The sequence below is a fragment of the Ursus maritimus genome, unplaced genomic scaffold (assembly GCF_017311325.1).
Source record: "Ursus maritimus isolate PB19 unplaced genomic scaffold, ASM1731132v1 scaffold_33, whole genome shotgun sequence".
Classification (NCBI taxonomy): domain Eukaryota; kingdom Metazoa; phylum Chordata; class Mammalia; order Carnivora; family Ursidae; genus Ursus; species Ursus maritimus.
In genome coordinates this window covers 21226390-21250973 of record NW_024425897.1, presented here as the reverse complement: position 1 = coordinate 21250973, position 24584 = coordinate 21226390, and the positions used below count along the sequence as shown (strand labels likewise).

Genomic DNA, 24584 nt, shown 5'->3' with positions numbered 1-24584 from the left:
GCCCCTCCGTAAGCAGTCTACAATGTAACTGTAGTGAAGATGCTCATACTCACTAATGAGTCCTGTTTTACTCAAACAATGTACCATAATAAATACCACAACAGATTTTAACTTTTCACTTAGTGGCCACCATTACAAGCACTTTCTAGCAAGGAAGTCACCTTGAAAATCAGTGCAACATGCTGTTCAATGTTAGCCATGTTAGTCAGGATCACGTGACCTCCCTCCTGCCTGTATGGCAATAATTTACTAAAAAGCAGCCGACATAGTTTTCTCCAGGGAAGCACTTTATGCCAGAAAACTGTATTAGTCTCAGCATAAGTTCTATCAACTACAGTTTTAATGAACAAATCAGATTAAAATGTTAACACAAATACCCTGAAAGAATATCGAAAGTACTTATCATTCAGAAAATAGGTTTTTAACATATGCACTGCATTTATATTAAACTGCGACCTTTCTACAATACCTCCATGTATTTGGTATGTAGCAATGGTGGACTTAGCACCAAACATTGCATGAGAATGACAGGATTTTTTTTTTTTTTTTTGACAAGGGCAAATGGTTTTTACTAACGTTTTAGCTTAGATCAAGGACTTCTTCCAGATTAGACTTTCACTAGAAAATATTACAAAGCTAATTTTCTTAAATACCCCAAACCTAAAACCAATCTCTGTATTAAAATCTAAGAGTAGACACACAAAGTTAGCTATATGGAATGTCCCTCACAAAAAGGACCCCTAAATCACCATTACTGCCTATGGCCAACAGGTAGGTTCACTAGTACCTTGGCCAAGGAGCTATAAAATGATAGGTTCTACAGTAAGTCCAAGACTGGGTGAATAAAGTTCATTGTTTTTCATTAACTACTGTTTATACTGTATATTGAGAGGGACGAAAACCTGGGGCAGACCTTCTGGGGCTGTGTAAAGGAGCATCATCATTACCAGACAGAGATAAACCCCCATTCTTATAATCCAGGATAGTTCATAGCTTTACACGGCATTTATCAAATTTCTAATGAACAAAAGGTTAATAGAAGTAGTTTTAATAAACTAAAGTTAAAACACGGAAATTATAGGTTATTAAATAATGAAGAGGAAACTATTTTGTAATTATAAACTCACATAGGAGTTAAACAAAGACAAACAAAAACATGAACAAATTGTGGTATTGTACCTTCTGAAGACATGCGTTTAGGCATAGTAGAGACAGGAGCTGGAGAACCATGAGCAGAGGGGTGAGACGGGGGTCTGGATGGCCGCGAGGGGGGCCTGGAGGGCGGCCGTGTAGGGGTGGCTGCCCGAGGTGGAAGAGAGTTGGGACCTGACTGGTAGCGAGAAGGTGGGCGAGAGGAAGGAGATGGGCAAGGCGATGGCCAGGGAACACCTGACAGAACAAATGATATGAAGGAAAGTATAAAAACTAAAGAAAAAAATGAGGGAAAAAAGTAAACAGAAAAAAAAGTAAAATGACAAAAATGATTTCTTGTACATTTTAACCCTTTGAGGACAGTCATTTGATTTGTGATTAAGTTTTAGCATAACTTAACTGACATAAATTCACATTGTACTTTAACCTCCTTAAAATTAAGTCTGTTTAAATGAACACACGTTCCCAAAGGGTTAATTAGGATCTACACATACTATTGAAGAAGACAGTTAAGACTTTCCTATTAATCCTGCTTCTGTAACTGTTTCTCAATAACCAATTATTAAAAGGAGTATAATATAAACTAGATAATTTCACACAATAAATCACGAAACTCAGGAATAAGATTACTTGCTATACTAGTTCTAGCTTTTGAAATATGAGAATAAGCAGCAGCTATTATATCCCATTAAAAATGCTGGTTTTTATATAATCATCTGTGATTTTCATCTAGTTTGCACTTGAAGGTAAAATTTAGTTTGAAATCTCATTAAGCAAGTCCACTCAGTAGAAATAAAACATTACTTCTATTCTTTATAGAGTCACAGGAGTGACAAAGGTTAAGATCCACTGCCTTTGCAAAGAACAGTTTAATCTTATCAAATTAGAAAAAGAGGGGGGACCTGCTAAATAATTTATGCAGTTAAACACTTAATTTAAGTGACTGCTTAATAAACAGTGCAACTATAGAGCAGTCATCACCAAATAACCTGACATTGATGGATATGCACAGGTCAAGATACAGCTAATGTGTAACATTACATATCACTTACCTTAATCTTAGGAAAGAAACAGTCCAGGTCTCCTCTCCATAGGGTTCCACACACTTGAGTATCATACATTTCCTAGCCCCCTTCAGGTTTTTTACTTGAAAAATTCTGTTCATGACTAAAATTCTTTACTCAGTGAGCAAAGACATTTCACCCCCAATACTAAGTACAGAAAATACTCAAGAGTGTTATTTGGAGAGGAATTCTGGAGAAAGACTCAACAGAAACAACTGAAATTGGAAACTTAGTGTTCTCTACTTTTCTAACTTTCTGAACCTAAATATCTTGAACCGAATGTCTACTTTGTTCCATAGGTTAGGAACATAGTATCGCTATGATATTTCCATATTGTCTATAGTACTGCAGTCCAGTATCCCTGACTCATACGAAAGATCCATGACCAATGAGCTATATTCGATCTTGGATTTAGAGGTAGAGCAGAAAAGTATCTTCCTATTAAAGATGCAAGTCTCTTTCACTGTACTTATGGTAAACTGCAATATCCACCCTTCAACTAAGAGTTGTTTTTATTGTTTTTTAAGCACATTTCTTTCCTCATCTTCACATGACTCTTGGTCATGTCTTGTATAGCAAGTTACCTCAAAATCCTTTCTTGAAGTAAGAATATAAATGTGCAAACGGTTAATGAAAATTAATCTATATTAACCATTGAGTGTTTCACACAGACTAGGATTTTCCATATAAACTATGTTTAAGTAATTTTATCATCCAGAATTTTTAAAATTGAGAACCTACCCAAAGTTTCCAATTTCGTTATATGTGGAATGTTTTTTTGGCCAAGTGAACTGTCTTTGGTTAAATGTAGCACTTTATCTTAATACGTGAGTATTTCACCACACTAAATACCATATATGCCAATGACTTACACTAATTTTACTAATTTGATATCCACAAAGGCAAATTTTAAATAGATTTGAAGTAAAAACTACTCCACAGAAATCACTGAAGGTGTGCATGCTCTTACCAATTATGTTAAACTTAAATATTCAAAAAAACTATTTATTTGATCGAGGACATTCACAAATTTGGTCAAAATACTTGCCTCCATTAACTACTCTTTGGTCTGAACCAGAATTCGGGTTGAAATCTGAAGTGTGAGAGGTGGATCTTGGTGGCATGGAGCCCGATCCAGGCTGGCCCATACGCGGTGAATTCTGTCTCCCACTTCCCCAGGATATGACTTCTCTATTTCTTTGTCCAGGAGGAATATATTTATTTTCCCTGAAAATAAGAGATCCTCTAAATCATTTTATCCTAAGAGATACCAGGCCAATGAAACAAATCTAAAAGTAATTTAGGCAGAAGTGAATGCTTGTTATAAAAAGGTTAAACACTAAACCAAAATGCCTCACTCCCAAACACCCATAATTCTTCCATGTTACCCTAAGGTCTAGCCTCTTGCCTTTTCTTTCTCTCAGATTCTCCTCCTAAGCAAAAGTTTAACAGATTTGTGTTCATTCTCATCCTACTTTGCCTCTAAATGGCTGAGTCTATCAAATATGGTCTGTTTTCTTGAAACTTTCTTTGTCCTTGGCTTTCTCTACTTTGTTTTCTCTTGGATCTCTTCTCTTTGTGGCTATTCGTTGGTTTTTTCATTCAATATCAGCAATGCTGACAAATCCTAAATCCACACTGCCAGTCCCACAGACTCAACATCTCCCACTGAACAACACTTTAATTCAAACCATCAGACTCTAAGCTGTGTCTTCAAGAAAGAATTTATATCTTACTCTACCAGGTATGTAGTAGATGTTTCTCAACACATTTACGAATAAATGAATCAAAGACCTGCAAGCCCCTCAAATGCGATAAATTTAACAAAGGGCTCACTCTATCTCCCCTCAAATTTGCTCTATGTTTTCTAACTCCATTATCAATACAAATATCAATCAACTTAGTTATCGAATAAACCTCAGGCTCACCCATGGTTTTTCTAACCTTTCTCTCACCAGCCCTGGCCTAGATGGTTACCAAGTTCTCATACTTGAACAATTTCAATACACTAACTGGTCTCCTTGTTTCAGCCAATTCTCAAATGTCCCAGAGTTCGTTCACACCATCCTCTGCCTACAGGGTGCTCTTTAACAGGACACAAACCCTTCACTACCTCAGTTTCCATCACCAGCTGCCACCACTGCACCCTCAACATCACCCTGTATTCCAGATGTATGAAACAACCAGCCTTATTCTCGGTTGGCCAGGTTCTTTCACATGTCTTTTCATCATGCAAGGAATGCCTCTTACTTCTCTTTTGGGCAGCAGACAGGGTTACTATCCTATCACAAAATGTCACCTCCTCTGTGAAGTGTTCTCTGACCTCACCGGTTACATGCTAGTTCTTTCTCACTCTGGGCACACTTCTAATCTAGCAAGTCCTAGTGAACTGCTGTTATGTTCTGTGCACCATACCCCCATCTGATCGCTCTTCTTTAAGTAGCTCTTCCAAACCTGGGCTTACTCATCACTGTACTTCCAACGCTTGGCTTCATAGAGCTGATGCTCAAAAAATACTTTCCAAAATTACTATAATCTTTTCTCTAATAAAACCAATTCCACTTGCATTCTCTATCTAAGCTACATTAAAGGAAGATGAAATATAATAATAATAATACACCTTCTCACACAGACCTTGAGTTGTGTATCCAAAATACTGCATCATGATTTCCTTTAAATACCTAGTGTTTATGCTGTGGCCCTCACGTTCACTGGAATTTCTCTGAACGGCTGTGTATTTTTCTTCTTCACTCCTATCATCATTTTCCAGGGCCACCCGGGCTTTGTACTGGGCACTTGATTCAATTTCTTCTGCTAACTGGTTTGCCCTTGCTTCTCGTTTTAAGAATTCTTCTGAGTTATCCCTTTCTAAGGGTACCCTGAAACACGAGGGGAAAAAAAAAAAAGGAAATTTAAAGTCACAGTTTATATATCTGTTCCAATCAACTATTAAGAGAGTTTAGAGAGTTTGAAGGACTGATAAAAATATAAAAGAATTACAGTGATCTACTCATGTATAAACCAAATTAGAAATTTTTTTTGTTTCACTTTTCCCTAGAGGAATGCAACATTTCCAAAACTGGTTAAATTGACTATTCTCCCATAACACCTACACTTGCAAACTGAAAGTTTTTACAACGTAAAAAAAAAAAAAAAAAACCAAAAACAAAATTTATCTAGAGCATAAAATTAGAATATAGGTAAACTAAACTACATTTACCCCCATTTTAATGAGAATTTATCAGCTTAAGTAGTAACAGGATTAATTCTTTCACACAATTGTTTGACTTAAAATCTGACAGAGGGGCACCTGAATGGCTCAGGTGGTTAAGCATCCAACTCTTGATTTCAGTTCAGGTCATGATCGCAGGGTTGTGAGATCAAGCACCGTGTTGTGCTCCACACTGGGCATGGAGCCCGCTTAGGATTCCCTCTCTCCCTGTCACTCTGGCCCCGCCCCCTCCCCCTCTTAAAGTAAAAAAAAAAAAAAAAAAAAATCCAACAGAAAAATTTATTCAACATCCTAATGTAAGTCGATGAAAATCAAAGACAAATGAACTAAATACAAGCGAATTTTTTAAACTTACGTATATGAAGATAAACTGCTATCATATGTAGACACTACACCGTAATTTTCTTCATTATATCGAAACATATCATTGGGATCCCATCCATTAGACTAGAAGAAAATAAAGTTTATTTTTCAAAATGACAAAGTATTTGTGTTCTTTAATTCAAGTACAATCAATATCTTACATTAACAGTATCTATCATCTGTAATAGCAAAATCCAGCCACAATAGTTAACCACTATTAACTTCTCTGGCATAATTCCAGATGCGCTCTATGGATTCATTAAGAACATGATCAGTAAGATCAAGCTCCTTTTTAATTCAAATAGGATCTTCTTGTTCTGTAACTTGATTGGTCTTTTAGTAAGTCTTGAATAACTTTCCATATCAGAATACCATTCTTTTTAGTGGAAATACAGTGTTTCAACTGAAAGGAGGTACAATAAATCTATTTAACCCATACCCTACTGATTGACAGGATGTTTCCAATTTTTTACTATCAGAGATAATGCTGCAAAAAACATCCTTACACATCATTATTTGCATGTCTTATGGATACACCAGGACAAAAACAAATTCTCAGAGGTGAGACCAACTGTAGGTGTGTTTTAAACTTTTATTAATATTGCCAGAATGCTCTCTGGCAACTTATGGGTTTATCCACCTCACTATCAGTAAAAAAGGAGTACCTGCTTCGTATCCTACATAGGTGATGTGGTGCAGAGACCTGAGAACCTCCACATTAGGTTATATCGGATTCTTTAAAGTCTGAAAATGAATAATGATGTGTTGCCTATGTATTTTCAGTTTTATAGCTGGACTTAAACATTAAAGACAATTTGTTATAAAGACTTCACAATATTCAATGAAAGATTCTTCATCCAATTCAAATTTTGCTACCTAAACACTCATTTTTGGCAAGAGACTTTGCTTTCTATCTCTCTACCTTAGAAACATAATTTATAGAATCCTAATGATAGTCTTTACTACTAAGTGTTTGATTTATAGATGATGTGTTAAGGGAAAAGTAAAAATAATATACACTAAAAAGCTTTTAGAAATAGCAGATTTTTGTGGAGAATGATCCTAATTTTAAGACCAAGAAATCTACTTACTGCTTTATTTCTAATGTAACTTAACTATGCATGTTAATAATATTGAGTACCTCTTCCTCAGACAAGGAGCCCAAGAGTCGTACCTCTAGATAAGGTCAAGAGATAAATAAGATGCTAATTTCCTTAGGCTGCCTTTTTCTATAAAGCATTCGAAGCAAAACAGGCCAGTATTTCCAGTTTACCATGCTTTGCAACTTAAATTTCTAAGTTGCTTATTCTGATTTATTTTAAAATGTGGAAATCATTCATAAGCATCCCAAAGAAACATTTGTCTGTATTTTTTGCCCGGGGGGGGCTCTCTATTTAGACAATAAAACTGCTGCTTTAAATATATCCACTACAATGATGACAACATACTTAAATTAAAACCAGATGGTAAGATGTCACACCACATCACATGACCACAGTCTGATACTAAGCAAAAAGACTTTACTTACTACGTCATTTTCCAAAGCCTCTAGTTCCTCATTGGTAGTGAGTTCACCTGCATCCCAGGGCTCCAGGTCCTTCTCTTTGTGTTCACCATTCACTTTAGCACTGATAGCAGAGTCAGTGAAAGCATCTGCAAAGGATGGACTTAGCTGAAAGATCATATAGCCAGACAATGGGCGACACTAATACACACATAAATTATCAACAGAGATATGCTAAAAATAATTATGATATAGAAAATATAACATTCACTAATGGTATGCTTTCAGATATATAATGCTTCTAATACAATAATCTTCAAAAAACTTTCAGTAAGGTATGCTCTTCCCATATAATTTTAAGCCACATGAACTGTTTTAATGTATTCACACAGGTCATTAAATTGTATTAAAAATAATTTTGTATTTCAGAAGTGATAGGTGTTATAACACCTAGTGGGCAAAGTGATAACCAAAATAAGAAATTCAAGCCAGCAAATTTAATTTAAGCCAGCTTGGTCCTACAAAACTAACTAGCTCTTACCTCCTCTCATCCTAAACTAGGGGTGGATGGGTATGTGTACGTGCAAACCACGAAATAAAAGCATACCTGCACCTGAGCAGCACGGCTCACATTGCTACCAATTTTAAGAGCTAAGAGTGTACCAAGGGGGATCCCCAAGAACAGCAGGCTCAGCTGGAGGTAGGACGGAGCATCTATTGGAAGCTTACTGCACTTCAGAAAAGCTCCCTAAGAGGTTCTAATAGACCGTTGTTGTCTTCATAATGCCACATTCGGCTGGAAGCCACTCATGGCCCTAAATTTTGGCTTTATGTGACATTCACCTAAGTCAAGCAATACTATCACCTTATAGTTGTACAAATTCTTGGTAAAAATTAGTTTTGCCATTTTATTTTCAAGAATGTGAAATCCTTCAAGAAAACATCAATAATAACTTACATTAGGATGCTGAAATTCCCTATTTTCTCAGAAAACTAGACTAGAGGAAATCTCCAAACCAGTCATGTCATCTTCTACAAAAAGCAATATGATTATTAATTTATACTGCTGATCCTATTCATGTTGTAATCACATTAGTTTTTTTAAAAGCACTACTTCAGTGAATAAAGTATTTACTTAAATGGAAACCCAGCACTAAGGACGATACTCTTTATCCAAGAAATTAAAGCTCAAAGCAGCAAGAGATATTTTTACACAACCACATAAATGGGACTTTTCTCACTATAGCATGTGTGTGTGTGTACATGTGTATGTGTGTGCCAAAGTATTTAGGGAAGACAGGGACTGAACCAAGCTATTCTCAAATTGATATATTTTTATCAGCATTATTCTAAATAAAATCAAAAAGGATCCCTGACTGGAAGCCAATGTGGAAAAGCAAGCTTCTAACATTTCACCGAACCATGTTTTACCCTCCTGATCACGATTTAGGCTATACTAACAGGACATTATTAAGTAACCTATTTTTTTCATTACTACATTTTTATGATAAATTTCTGTTTACAATACCAATATTGTAAAAGGAATTAACTACTCACATGCTGTTACCTAGCATGAAAGCTTTCTTCTGAGTCAGTAATGGTGGGGGGGGGGGACACAAAAGGTGTGTTTCTCTTAATCAAGAATGATATTCCTTGATTTTAAAACCTCCTCCAAAGAAAGTCTCTTTTTAAAGATGAGTAAAGAGTTTAGAGAAAGTTAAAAAAAAAAAAAAAGAGCAGAAGTAGAGAGTGAGCACAAAAATGAGGCTATATAGTCAGGATGCTGGGGAAAACCCTGGTTATAAATACCGGTAAATACTGTATTTCAGGGCAACACTGTACTATTGCTATTAGCTAGAAGGAAGCAAAACCTGGATATTTCATTCTACACTGTTACCAATATCTAATACTATAAGTTCTGAAAATTTCATGTTTGCAATTTTTGAAAAACAATGCTGGTATTAAATAGTACAATTTGTAGCCAGGATTTCTGCAAAGTTCAGAAAATCAACTGGCTGTAATCTAATTGCAATTGTGGGAATTTTGCATGTGGATTTTTCTAATGCCATGTGAGAGTATATTAATTTTCCATTATCCTCTATGGCAAGAAACAAAAGCATAATAAAAGCAAGTTGCAAGAATATAAAAAGGCTGTTAGAAAAATGCTACCTGTTTCTGAAGGAATAACAGGTAGAGAAAGAAAAAACAATAAAAATTATCAAATAATAAAAATTTTAATTCTTCATATACTTCATTCCCTGCCTTATAAACATTCAGTTTACCAAAATCTCTAGACTAGAGGGGAAAAGAATACACAAGTATCCCCCTGTCCACAGATCTGCAAACCCCTCTATGCTACCCCTACAGCAGATGGGCTCTCAAAACCTTCCCTTCTGATTCTAGGCAGAGGTCTAGTCACCCTGGGTCAGTGGCGCCACCTGGTGGTAAACAAAAGAAGTGTTTAGCTCCCTCCCTCTCTCCCTCCCTCTCTCATATCCCAATGCCCCACACCCAGGAAACAGGATATATGTTCTGCTCCTCAGCTTTTCCTCTTTTACCTCCCAATTATGCTCATCTATGACTCTGAAAAATCACTCAAAGTTGTCTGAGAACTTTTTAAAGGATCAGAATAGTGGTGAAATAAAATGCTAGTGACATACTATAAATTAAATATAAATTTAAATTTATTAAACCCACAAAATGACATAAAACTAGATGAAATTTAAAAATCATCAAAAAAATTATTTTTAAAAATAAAAAAATCAGGGGCGCCTGGGTGGCACAGCGGTTAAGCGTCTGCCTTCGGCTCAGGGCGTGATCCCGGCGTTATGGGATCGAGCCCCACATCAGGCTCCTCTGCTATGAGCCTGCTTCTTCCTCTCCCACTCCCCCTGCTTGTGTTCCCTCTCTCGCTGGCTGTCTCTATCTCTGTCGAATAAATAAATAAAATCTTTAAAAAAAAAATAAAAATAAAAATAAAAAAAATAAAAAATAAAAAAATCAATTATCAGACTTAACTTCAGAAACCCTCAAATGTGCTTCCACAAGTCTTCACCAGAATCCTCAGCTGTCCATTTCCTCTCTCAATTAAATCTCCTTTCTTTTTAAAAAGATTTTATTTATTTATCTGAGGAAGAGTGAGAGAGAGAGCAAGCACAAGGGGCAAATGGAGAGGGAGAAGCAGACTCCCTGCTCAGCAGGGAGCCTGACGCAGGACTCAATCCCAGAACCCTGGGATCATGACCTGAGCCAAGGCAGATGTTTAACTGACTGAGCCACCTAGGTGCCCATAAATCTCCTTTTTCTCAAACACTGAAATTCTAGATCAATTTTTAAAAACTTACTTGTTATTGTTCTGTTTTGATGAATTAAGAATACTGACTTTTTTTCAAAAACTTTAAAAATATTTTCTCAAGGTGCCTGGGTGGTGCAGTTTTTGAGTGTCTGACTCTTGGTTTTGGCTCAGGTCGTGATCTCAGGGTTGTGAGATCAAGCCCCGTGTGGGGCTCTGCAAGCAGCACGGTGTCTGCTTGAGATTCTCTCTCCCTCTCCCTCTGCCCCTCCTGTTCATGCTGCCTTTCACTAAAATAAATAAGTAAATCTTAAAAAAATAAATAAAAGAACAGCATTATTATTAAAATATTAAAGAACAGCATAAAGAAACAAAATGGGAAATCAAACTGGACTTCTTTCTTACACCATACACAAAAATACAAAATGGAGTAAAGACCTAAATATGAGACCCGAAACCCTAAAAATCCTAGAAGAGAGCACAAGCAGTAATTCCTCTGACACTGGCTGCAGGAACATTCTTCTAGATATGTCTCCTGAAGCAAGAGAAACAAAAGCAAAAATAAGCTATTGGGACTACCTCAAAATAAAGCTTCTGTACAGCAAAGGAAACAACTGACAAAACTAAAAGACAACCTACTGAATGGGAGAAGATATTTGCAAAAGACATATATGACAAAGGGTTAGTATCCAAAATAATAAAGAACATACACAATACCAAAAAAACCCAATTATAAAATGGGCAGAAAACATGAACTGACATTTCTCCAAAGAAGACATACAGATGACCAACAGACACATGAAAAGATGCTCAACGTCACTCATCATCAGGGAAATGCAAATCAGAATCATAATGAGATACCATTTCACACCTGTCAGAATGGCTAAAACCAAAAGAAACAACAAGTGTTGGCAAGGATGTGGAGAAAGAAAAACACTTGTGCATCGGTTTTTGTTTTCTGTTGTTGTTTTTTTTAAGTAATCTCTACACCCAACGTGGGGCTCGAACTCACAACCCAAAATCAAAAGTCGTATGTTCTGTCTGAGCCAATCAGGGACCCCACTGCATTTTTTAAATTTTTTCTTTTCTTTTCTTTGTTTACCCTCGTGCACTGTTGGTGGGAACATAAACTGGTGCAGCCACAGAAAACAGTATGGAGGCTCCCCAAAAAATTAAAGATAGAATTACCATACAATCCAGTAATTCCACTACTGGGTATTTACCCAAAGAATATGAAAACACTAATTCAAAAAGACATATGCACTTTCATATTTATTGCAGCATTATTTACAATAGCCATATTACGGAAGCAGCCCAAATGTCTATCGATTCATGAATGGACAAAGATGTGATATATATGTACAACAGAATATTATTCAGCCATAAAAAAATGAAATCTTACCATTTGCAATGATGTGGATGGATCTAGAGAGTACAATGCTGAGTGAAACAAGTCAGAGAAAGACGAATACCATACGGTTTCACTCAAATATGGAATTTAAGAAACAAAAACAAATGAACAAAGGGGGGGGAAGACAGACACATACAAACCAAGAAACAGACCCCTTACCTGTAGACAACAAACAGATGGTTACCAGAGCAGAGGCGGGTGAGGGAATAAGTAAAAGTTGAAGGGGACTGAGTACACCTATCATGATGAGCACTGAGTAATGTATGGAACTACTGAATCACTATATTGTACATCTGAATCTAATACAACACTGTATGTTAGCCATACTGGAATTCAAATTAAAAACACACACACACAAAACAATCAATCAATCAATCAATCAATCAAAGTGTTCCCTGAAAATGCTAAATCTTCAAATAATAATATACAAAGATTACACATACTACAGGTTAAGGTGTTATGTTTTATAAGATAAGGTTTTTAAAGGTTTTTTATAAAGTTTTTATCTACATATATTTCTGCAAACTATTAAAATAGGCTAGTAAAGAAAAAAATAGAAATAAGATGGGGATAATGAACACTGTAAGGGCCAAGGTGCGTGGACAGGAACAATAAAAACAAGGGGACAAGTGGAGGTGTTATTCTCAGGCAAGAGGGAGAAAAAGGAGTAAAAGAGAAATGCTGGGGGTGGGGGGGCGCCTGGCTGGCTCAGTCAGTGGTGTAGGCAGTTCTTGATCTCGGGGTCGTGAGTTCGTTCAAGCCCCACAGTGGGTGCAGAGCTTACTTAAAAAAGAATAAAAATAATAAAGAGAGAAATGTAGGGAGATGGGGCACAGGGAACCTCTATCAAGATTAAGGATTCTTAACCTTTCTTCTTTTATCCATGGACCCCCTAAGCATAGGGGGAGCCTATGGATTTCAATGCACAAAATACACAGGAAATCAAAGGAAACCAATTATAAGGAAATGCACTTATCAAAATCTCAAAAACCAAATCAGTGCAACAGTAACACACGTACTTCTTTATAAACACATTACTCTGTAGGATCTAACTGCAAATTTAATGACTAATTTTTATTTTATTTTTTTAAGATTTTATTTATTTGAGAGAGAGAGAGAGAGATAGCAAGAGAGCACAAGCAGGGAGGAGAGGGAGGAGAGAGAGAAGCAGGCTCCCTGAGAGCAGGGAGTCCCATGCAGGGCTCGATCCCAGCACCCTGGGATCATGACCTGAGCCGAAGGCAGACACTTAACTGACTAAGCCACCTAGGTCCCTGATAATGACTGTAATTTTAAAAAAGGTTTTTTTTTTTAAATAACAATTTTATTGATCCACTAGAAAAAATAAAAGCTATAGTGTAACTTGCAACCCCACCTGGGCTAAACCCCTTAACATAGATTATGGTTCTTAAGTACTGGGTTCTCCTCAATGTCCGAAGTTAATTTTTAATCAATGATCTCTCTTGGAAATAAGATTTTAAATCATCCTTTTTCATTCACATAAGGGTAACAATTCAGATCTGTATCCTGTATCATAGGTAAGAAAAGGAGCATGGTAGGAGAGCTATGACTCCATTAGTTCATAGTTAATTTGTACAACAAAATGGTAAGAACGGCAGCAGTGACCGGCCCCATAGAGATGAGTGTCCAACCGCCCCTCTTAAGTAGTATCTTAAGATATCTGTATCTATATAAGCGATATGAAATTAACTAAGTTCTAGGGGTGCTAAAGTCACAGATACTAATACTAATGGTTTGTTAATGGGAAGAAATGCTAAATTTCTTTTTTTTTTTTTTTTTTTAAGTAATCTCTACATCCAAAGTGAGGCTTGAACTTAGGACCCAGGATCAGAGTCACATGTTCCACTGATTGAGTTAGTCAAGGGCCCCAAAATGCTAAATTTCAGTCAAAGGTTAATGGAAGATGTAAAATTATTTCCCATCCAAGTTTATCAATGCCCTGAGTCCTCTCCATGAACTATTTGGGAATTGATGGATCCAGGTTAAGGACTCTGCCTTATGTTCTAAAAAGCAGGGAGAAAAGAGCATTCCATGGTAGATGAAGGAAATCAGGTGAGGGAGCAAGGGACCAGAGAGGGTGGTCACAAAGGTTGTAGCAACAGGTAAAGAAAGTCTGCTGAACTCTCCTGAAGCTCCAGCAAAAGCTAGAGACGAGACCACCCTATATTCCTAACTAACCAGCACCACAATGGGATTTTCCCCAGCCACATCCAGTAGACAGTTTAAAAATGGAAGGCGAGAGGAGGATCAAATAAATGACCCCATTTTTCCATTTTAAAAAACAGAAGGCCAGGGAAAGGTCAGGGAGTCCTGTAAGAGACAAGAGGAAAGTGAGTAGAAGAGTGAAGGTTAAGTTGGCTACAGAAACTCGAATGCATTCCAAAGGTTAATACCCTTCTGTTCTAAATACCAAGAAGTCACAGTTATAAAATACACCACACAACAGCATTGCCTACAAAACAATGCAGCAGCAGATTCTGTCCATTTTGAATAACTGGACCTATTTTCTTTTTTTTTTTTTAAGATTATTTCTTTGAAATAGAGCAAGAGAGAGAGAGAGCACACAAGCAGGGTGGAGGGGCAGAGGGAGAAGGAGAAGCATGACCCAAGCCTAAGGTAGACGCTCAACCGACTGAGCCACCCAGGCACCCTGACCATAACTATTTTCTAATTTTAATTCTGGGCGTATCAAGCAGAACTATTTAATATTTAAAATGCTGCAAGCAGTTATTTGATACACCATGGAGATGACATTATATAACCACAAAATTCAAGTTTTTGAGGTTAGATCCATAAAAGTCACTCCCAAAGTTTTTCCCTTACCTGGAAAATTTTGGGGAGAGAATTAACTGGGAAGAGCTAGCATAAATTATTAACAACAAAAAAAGCCCCTCCTGACTTCAAACATGGTAAGGTAGGATCAGAAACCAGATCTATCTCTACAGTGCCTATACCCCTCAAAACAAGCGACAGAATCATCCCTGCTTATAATCTCTTCTTGTCCCAGAAGCTAAAATTCTCAACCAAACACCTGCCTTTAAAAGACTTTTGTGTAGGGGAGTGCCTGGGTGGTTCAGTTGGTTAAGCCTCTAACTCTTGGTTTCAGTTCAAGTCATGATCTCAGGGTCATAAGACTGAGTCCCACAATGGGCTCTGCAGTCAGCGCAGACTACTGGAGATTCTCTCTCTCCCTTTCCCTCTGACCCTCACCCATCTCCCGTTCTCTCTCTGAAAAGAAAAAAAGACAAGAAAAGAAAAAAGAAAAGAGTCTTTTGTGTAAATAGAATAAAAGCCAACAGTGGCTGAACTGTGACTTTCCAGCATTTGGAGAGGTTAACGCGAAGGCGAACACCCTGGTGAGTGGCGGTCATGTGACACCTAACGACATTCCATAAGATAGGACAGACCAACACAACAAAAAGTCAATCACCTGCATTCCTAAATTTCATTCAGAATTTTAAGTAATTTAAAAGTAATTTCCTGGGGGCGCCGGAGTGGCAAAGTTGGTTGGGTGACCAACTCTTGGTTTCAGCTCGGGTTATGATCTCAGGGTCATGGGATCAAGCCCCACACTGAGCATGCCTTGGGCTCCACACTGGAGTCTGCTTGGGATTCTCTCTCCCTCTCCCACTTCTGTTCTCTTTCTCAAAAAAAAATATAATAATAATAATAATAATAATAATAATAATAATAATAATGAAAATGATGAAAAATCTTTAAAAAAAATTTCCTACCTTAATAGAAAAGGATGTCATTTTTTCACAGAAGAACCAATTAATCCTATCTTTGCCTCGGGCTCTGAACAAAGAAAATGAGTTTTGTGACCCACAAGCAAAAAGGGGGGTGTTTTTACCCTGGTTAGCACAAAAATTAAATAAATTAATCTCAAAGGTATGGTATCTTTAAATCTTGCGGTTTCAAACTGAATTCAGGCAAAGCTGATTTGATACTACTCTTCACAAACGAACACATTGTATACCTAGATATAAATCCAAAAATGCATGTATTACCAACATACACAATACCTAAGGCAAATTAATTATTTTAAAAGAATTTCAAATAGCCTATATGTAGGTGTGCTTTTATACTTAACTCCCTTACTTGTGCTTCTGACTTCTCTCACTGTATAAACATCATTGGGGCCTTATTTTTAAAGTTAACACTTGGGATTTTGTTTTTTTATACTTTAGAAGGATATTAAAATGCCTACTAGAAGCAATCTTCCATAAGAAAAATAAACTCTGGATATGGCATGTTGTAGGAAAGCCGTTTTTAGATTTGGCTAGGAATAACTGCTTTCTTGAGTTTCCTGAAAATGAGTGGTAATTACAGTTTCTAATCATCTATGGCAGTATGTATGTAAGAAAAAAAAAACAGGTCTCTCCTGATTTGACTGTAGTGAATGTAAAAACATAAAATTTTTTAAATATTAATTGAAAAATAAATATGTGTTGGGTACCTACTATCTGTGAGACATATTGCTAGACACCACAGGGAGTACACATCCCTAGTTCTATAAACATGTTTCTACACTGCAGAAAATAATGCATTAGGAGAAAAAAAATGTCACACACTGCTTTGTAATGCTGAGTATTCAGGACATGAGGTAGATAACTGGCTCTCTGACTACATTCCACGTAACAATATGACTTCTTAGGGGTACCTCAGCAGACAAATGGAAAGCTGAGTAAGTTAAGGTTCTAGGACACCCTGCCTCCCAACTTTCCTCCCTCACCACTACCTTGTTGTAACTGGAATTCAGCATGAGATTTCACTGGGGGGAGGGGAAAACAAACCATTCTAGGCTAAAAATAAAATGTAGTAAATTTTAGTAGCCATTGGTGTAGGCAATAAAGACAGACCACAGTGAGCAGGGAAGGTCAAGGAAGACTCTAAGGAGGAAAGGAGGTTTGACTTGGTTTTAGAAAAGTATTTAAAATTCTAGGAAGGAAGGAAGGTATTTAAGGTAGAGAGTAAATCCAGCAGTAAGATTAGTAAGCTCAAAGGTAGAAACAGGAATGTCTAGCATACAGAAAACACCACCCTGGGTCAAGAAGTGGATTAGGATGAAAAAGAGAAGATACCCTGGGAAGGGCCCTGAATGCCAAGGTATGGCATCCCAACTTTATTTGGTAAGCAAGAGAGGCTACTGTGGATTTTTGAATGAGAAATGAGATGATATAATAAAAGCAATGCTTAAGAATTTCTTTGTGCTGGGGTGTCTGGGTGGCTCAGTCAGTGAAGCGTGCTACCCTTGATTTTGGCTCAGGTCATGATTTCAGGGTGCTTAAGATTGAGCCCCCATCAGGCTCTGCCCTGGGCAGGGAGTCTGCTTGAAATTCTCTCTCTCCCTCTCCTCTGCCCTCTCACCTCTCTCTAAAAAAAGATTTTCTTTGTGCTAATGTCCACGACTGACTAGAAGCGATGGGATCTGAAGGGAACTTAACTAGGAGATCACAGTAATGTTTGGAGACAAACTATCCACAGGAACAGAAATAGAGAGGAAGAAAAGAACGAGGATGTGACATCACCAAGGAAAACTTTACAAAGCAAGGTAAAGGGAAGAAAACAACGAAAACAACATCTTTCTTCCCAAACAGAAGCCACAATAATCCTTGTGTCTATGTTATTTCCCTACAAACAGCTAAAGAAAAAGGATGGATGAAAAAGATGTGAATCTTGTTTGGAAGTGTATTATGAACTAAAAAAATAAATCCAGCTCGGGTTACATAGCCTCTAAGACTCAATCTATATAATAGCTATTTTATGTGTCCACTCTTATAGTAGAATGAATTACCATTCTAATTTATCTTTCGCTTCAAAGGAAAGAAAGTTTTTGCTTGCATCTCCAGAAGTTGTTTCATACAATACTTTCACTTTGAAACATGATAAAAATCTGACCCTGCCAATATATTAATTACAAAGTTGTTCTAATTATTACAGAAAATGAATTTTACAAAGCAGACATGCATAAATGGTATTATCAGTGGAAAATTAATAAATCAGCAACAGGTAGCAGAGCAGACAAGCTGAAAGCATATTCTCACTTCAAGCTCAAAGTTTAGTGCCTATCCTACTAGTAAGAGTCAAAAGAAAGATTTATATTAGATACAAAGAATATAAAACAATACTGCTCTAATCTGAAAATGAAAAAAAAAATTTAAATACATCTACAATAGGGGTGCCTGGGTGGCTCAGCTGGTTAAGCGTCTGCCTTCGGCTCTGGTCACGATCCTGGGATCGAGCCCCGCATCAGGCTCTCCACTGAGCAGGGAGTCTACTTCTCCCTCCGACCCTCCTCCCTCTCGTGCTCTCTCACTCTCTCTCTCAAATAAATGAAATCTCTTAAAAAAATAAATAAAATAAAATACATTTACAATAGTACATTCCATTTTGGGTAACATTTTTAACCAAAAAAATAAAAAAGAATACTGAGGAATAAAGTTACCAACAGAAGTGTAAAACTTATACCCTGGATAACTACAAAACATTTTTGAAGAAAATTAAAGATGACCTAAATAAATGGAAAGACATACCATGTGCTTGAACTAGAAGATTTAACATCATTAAGATGGTAACACTCCCCAAAATGATCTCCAGATTCAATGCAATCCCTATCAAAACCCCAGCTATCATTTTGCAGAAACTGACATGATGATCCTAAAATTCACATGGAAATGCAAAGGACCCAGAATAGACAATCTTGGGGGGTGGGGAACACTTGGAGCACTAACACTTGAATTAAAAACTTACTACAAAGGTACAATAATCAAGAGGCACCTGGGAGGCTCAGTCTGTTAGGCATCCAACTCTTGGTTTCAGCTGAGGTCATGATGGGTCATGAGATGGAGCCCTGCATCAGGCTCTGCACTCACCAGAGTCTGCTTGAGATCCTCTCCCTTTTCTTCCCCGCACCCCCCCCCCGCCCCGCCGCTTCCTCCCACACGCTCTCTCTAAAATAAATAAAATCTTTAAAACAAAAACAAAAAAGGTACCACAATCAAAATAGAATAATACCGACATAAGGATGGACATATAAACTATAGGACAGAGTTAAGAGTACAAAAATATATCTTTACATTTATGGTCAACTGAACGTCAACAAAGGTGCTAAGACATTTCAATGGGAAAAGAACAGTCTTTTCAACAGACTATACTTGGACAAGTAGATATCCCCATGTAACAGCATTAAGTTGAAGCTCTTCCTCACACTTTATACAAAATTTAACTGAAAATGGACCACACACCTAAATATGAGAGCTGAAACTATAAAAATCTTAAAAGAAAGCAGAGGAACAAATCTTCATAATCTCAGAGTAAGCAACATTTTAAGATACAACACAAAAAGAAAAAAACAACAAAAAAGAAAACATAGATAAACTGGAATTCATCTGAATTGAAATCTTTTGTGCTTTAAAGAACACCAGCAAAAAAGTGAAAAGATAACCCACACAATGCGGAAAAAATATCTGCAAATCGTGTCTGATAAGGGGACGACTGATATCCAGAATATTTAAAGAATTCTTACAACTCAATAATAAGACATACTAATTTAAAATGTGGGCAAAGGACATAAGCACATGAAAAGATTCACATCATTAATCACTACAGAAATGCAAATCCAAACCACCCGAGATGCTATTTCACAACCACCCACTAGCACAGCTATCATCAAAATGACGACAACTGCTGATGAAGATACATAAAAACTGGAGGCCTCACACACTGCTGATGGGATGGTAAAATGATATAGCCACTCCAAAAAACCATTTCAGCAGTTCTCTCAAAGGTTAAACTCTGATTCACCATATATGACCCAACAATTGCACTCCTAGATATATGCCCAACAGAAATGAAAACATAATGTCCACACAAAAATGAGCACACGGGGACGCCTGGGCAGCTCAGTCGGTTAAGCATCTGACTCTTGATCTCAGCTCAGGTCTTGATCTCAGGGTTATGAGTTTGAGCCCTACACTGGGCTCCACGCTGGGCATGAGCCTACTTGAAAAGAAAAACCAGCACATGAATGATCCTAGCAGCATTACTCTTAACAATTAAAAAGTACAAACAACTGAAATATCCATCAACTGATAAATGGATAAATAAAATGTAGTATATCCAGAATGGATGTAAAGGACATTAAGCTACGTGAAGTCAGTCAGAAAAAAAACAAATATATGATTTCACTTATACGTGGAATACAAAAAAACAAATGAACAAACAAAACAAAAAATAATGCTACACACACAACAAACTGGTGGTTGCCTGAGGGGAGGTGAAGGGGGCGCATAAGAGATAAAGGGGATTAAGAGACACAAACTTCAAGTTATAAAATAAATAAGTCACAGAGATGAGAAGTACAGCACAGGGCATATAGTCAATAATATTGTAATAATGTATGGGGGGACAGACGGTGACTACACTATACCTATCATGGTGAACACTGTGTAATGCATAGAATTGTTGAATCAATATCATGTACACTTGCAATATAACACTATATGCTAGTCTCCAAAAATGTAGTATATCCATACAACAGAATATTACTTGGCAGTGAAAAGGAAAGAAGCACTGATGGATGGATGGATGAACCTTGAACACATTATATATATGCTAAGTGAAACAAGCCTGTCACAAAAGGCCACATATTGTGTGATTCTATCAATATACAATATCCACAACAGGCAAACCTACAGAGACAGATTAGTAGTTGTCCAAGGCTGGGGAGGTTGAAAGCAAGCAGTGAATGACTGCAGGGCTTCTTTTTAGGGTGAAGATATTCTAAAATTAACTGTAGTGAAAGATTCTACGAATATACTAAAAACTGAATTGCATAATATAAATGAATGAACTCTATATGTATGTGAATTACATATCAATAAAACTGTTTTTAAGAAAAATCCAATGTTGCTCTCAACAGTCCCAAAGATGAGGACTATGTGACAGTGATCCCCTTGCCCCCCATCCCCCCCAAATTACCTTACTGAAAGGCAATTCAAAAGCTGGAGGGATTTCAGGACTTGAAATCTTTTATTTCTACAATGCTGTCTTATGAATCACCAATGAAGAAAAATGCCAGTATTACAATAGACAAAATCTTTACTTCTTTGCAAACTATATGGCCTAAGGGGGCAGAAGATATATTTTCTGGGAAACTTCAGACTAGCTAGAATCCCTACACTGTCTTAGCCTTGAACTTATCGGAGGCATGCAATTCAAGATATTGGCATATATAAGCAGCAGCATTCTACTTTTCAGGATTTGGAGCTTGATGCCTATTATACTGATAGTTCAAAATAATACAACTATCAACAGGAAGAAAGTTTAGGGGCACCTGGGTGGCTCAGTCAGTTAAGCATCTGCCTTTGGCTCAGGTCATGATCTTAGGGTCCTGGGATTGAGCCCCGCAGCGGGCTCCCTACTCTGCAGGGGGCCTGCTTTTCCCTCTCCCTGTCGTTCCCTCTGCTTGTGTTCTGTCAAATAAATAAATAAATAAATAAATAAATAAATAAATAAATAAAATCTTAAAAAAAAGAGGAAGAAAGTTTAAAGTTGGAAACACAAATTCTTTTTTGTCTAATCTTAGTTGAACTGGCACTCATTTTGACAACTTTCAAGTAACAATGTTCACAATACTGGCGACTGCTTCTTCTGTCAGGCATATTGCTCTGCATTCAAATCTATAAATGCATATTTGATTGATAATTTACAAACCAGTGATCATATAACCCAAATCATCTGCTTTATATTAACCTGAAATAAAGCTAAATAATATCTTTGTACATTGCCTTGTTTAAGCTAGTAATAAAATACGGACTTTCTTAGACACAGTGCTATCAATCTCAGAAACTGAATCACACTGATAACCTAAGGCTGTAGTCTCTTTTGAAATGACAACCAAATGGCAAAATCATAAAAACTTTGAGACTACAAAGCCTCAAATTCCTAAATCCCTTTAAAAGAAAAATTATATTTAATCATTTTATTGTGGATGTAAGTAACTTTTGGGATCTGACATCATTTAGTCATTTGGAAATAAAGACTATATTGCTTATGAGCTACCTTGGAAAGACTCAAAAGGGATGCCATCCATTTAAAAGCACAGCAACATACTTTTTATGAAGCCTACACAATTTCAAAATGCAGCCTTTAAGAAAGAAAAAAAAAAAAAGATGGGCGGGGATTTTTTCCTCTTGATAGCTATATGCAACCATGAAAAAAATGTCATTATTCCCTGTTCTCTGACAACAAAATAATACAGCCTAGAACAGTGCTTACGTTTTAACTGTGATTTCCATAAAAAATTTGGAGTCCTAGAACTCAAAGTAAATTCACCACTCAAGGAAGAAATGACAGAACCTTAGCAAGAAAACGGAGATGGAGGCTATCAGAACAGCTACAGTAGACAAGGATCTAAAGGACGTCAGCTTCGAAAGAGCAAATACAGTGGAGGGAAAACAGCAATAAGGCACTTTCTGAAACAGGGCAAGCTATGTGAAAAAATTCTTTCCTGAGCAAAATGCTGTTCCAAGGAAAAGGACAGCATATCATGTCTGGAGTCTTCAGTTTCAGTCCACACATCACCTGCTGTGTTAAACATAAATTAACGAAATATTAAAAAACAGACTCTGTGGTTTTCTAGTTAGAATCAAACCAAACCACCCAAATTATTTTTTTTGTTGTTCTTTTCTGACCTCTTGCCTAGGTACCCTTTTGACCAAAGTCTGGAAAGAATCAACAGATGTGGAAAAGCAAACCCCAAATACTGTTCTTGTTAAAATTACAGCTTGCAATTCGATTTGTGTCTCTGTCCCTCTTATGGAGCCCAATAGGTAAACCTAGTATGTAAGTAGGAAACAGGATAATCTGAATCAATGCACCATTTATAAAGTACACGGGATATAGGCCTTCCACAAAAAGTGGCCCTATAAATGCTTGTTATGCTACAATATTTGACCAGAAGTTTAAATGAAGTGCTTGGAGTCAGTAGCTCTATTCAGACAGCGCCGAATTGTGTCAAAATGCATTAATGATGAATAAACCTCATATTCTTCTTATATAAAATGATTATATTTTACAGTACTATGATAGAGTATTATTAAAATCCCTCAGAGAAAAATATATCCAACTTAAATATGAAAAAGCAGTTCTTATTTTTCCTTACTAATAAACTCTGAAAAATGTACATATTGGATTCTCTAATTTAAACTTCAGGCAAAATATTTTTAAGATAAACTATTTCATCTTATTTTTACTAACCCACTATATAACATGAAAACACTGGAAGTAATATAACATGTGAGAAGCAATTTTCTTAAAATCTAAATTAGCAAAATTAAAAGTTGAACTAAAATTTTCAGAAACTTTACTTTTTTTTTTTTTAAGAAATTTTACCATTTAATATACCGCTGTATAAGACTTAAAAATCAACTAAGTATCGGGAGTAAAAACTTAAACCGACAGGAGCGCCTGGGTGGCTCAGTCAGTTGAACATCTGACTCCTGATTGCAGCTCAGGTCATGATCTCAGGGTCATGGGATTAAGACCCACGTTGGGCTCTGCGCTCAGCATGGAGTCTACTTGTCCTTCTCACCTGCTCTTCCCCAACTCACTTTCTCTCTCAAATAAATAAAATCTTAAAAAACAAAAACACCTTAAACCCACAAACTAGATTTCTGTGAAAAGATCTAAATGAAGATCACTGCCAAGACTCCACAAAATCAAACGCACACCGAATCTTACAGCAAAGTCAGATGACTGTAACACAGAACAAGAGAAAAATGGAAACCCACTTTGTGAGGCTTGCTTTACAGTATTCTTTTTGCAACTTACTCTCAATTCTATAGCAAAGTGTTGAGACCTAGGTTAAGAAAAAGCTAGTAAATAAAATTAATTCCAATTCTTACAGCTGTGCAAACACCTTTCTGTTTCGTTGGCAAATATATAAAACACTTTACAAATCAGACTGTTCTTTTCTTATGTAAATTAGAAGAACAACTGTTCAAGTGCACATGCTCCCTTAAAACTCCTGCCAGGACTGATCTGGGTAAAAAAGCAGTCAAATGGAAAAGAAATTAAAATGCAGACAATTTTTATCCACATACCTTCACTGCCCTGCTTTATTACTACTTTTAATATATGTGCTATTCATAAGACTTCACTGAGTCTGTGCAGAGCAAGAGAAAAAATAAAACTAAAACCAGACAGTAACTGGGTATAACTAGCATTATACACTAGGGCCAAGTAAACTGTCTTCCTGGACGCATCTGAATTACCTACCAGAAGAGCTCAAAAATGCTACTTGTTTTTGCTTAAACCGTCCTGACTAGCAAAGTGTAAGCTGTTTTCTGATTCCTTATCATGAGCTAGTATTAATCTTGCTCACTTTTATCATTCAGCAAGCTGACAGAGTAAAAATCCTATTCCATTACTTTGAAACTACATTTCTTTGATTACTAGTGAGGTGGACTACCTTTCCATATGTTCACTGGCCATTTGAAAAACTTTTATACAATTTTTCCCAGTTTCTGGCATGTCTTCTA

The 24584-nt window shown here is 36.7% G+C and overlaps 1 protein-coding gene across 7 annotated transcripts in view; it reads right to left on the bottom strand.

The window, feature by feature from the left end:
• Positions 1 to 24584, bottom strand: part of ATXN2 (ataxin 2) — a 104026-nt gene that overhangs the window by 37014 nt on the left and 42428 nt on the right. For all 7 annotated transcript variants that reach the window (XM_040619927.1, XM_040619922.1, XM_040619923.1 and 4 more), the window contains exons 6-10: positions 7340 to 7464; positions 5804 to 5895; positions 4898 to 5095; positions 3265 to 3443; positions 1180 to 1389 (exon numbers count right to left, since the gene is read on the bottom strand). In XM_040619927.1, coding sequence (XP_040475861.1) covers positions 1180 to 1389; positions 3265 to 3443; positions 4898 to 5095; positions 5804 to 5895; positions 7340 to 7464 — 804 coding nt within the window. The remainder of the gene's footprint in view (positions 1 to 1179; positions 1390 to 3264; positions 3444 to 4897; positions 5096 to 5803; positions 5896 to 7339; positions 7465 to 24584) is intronic.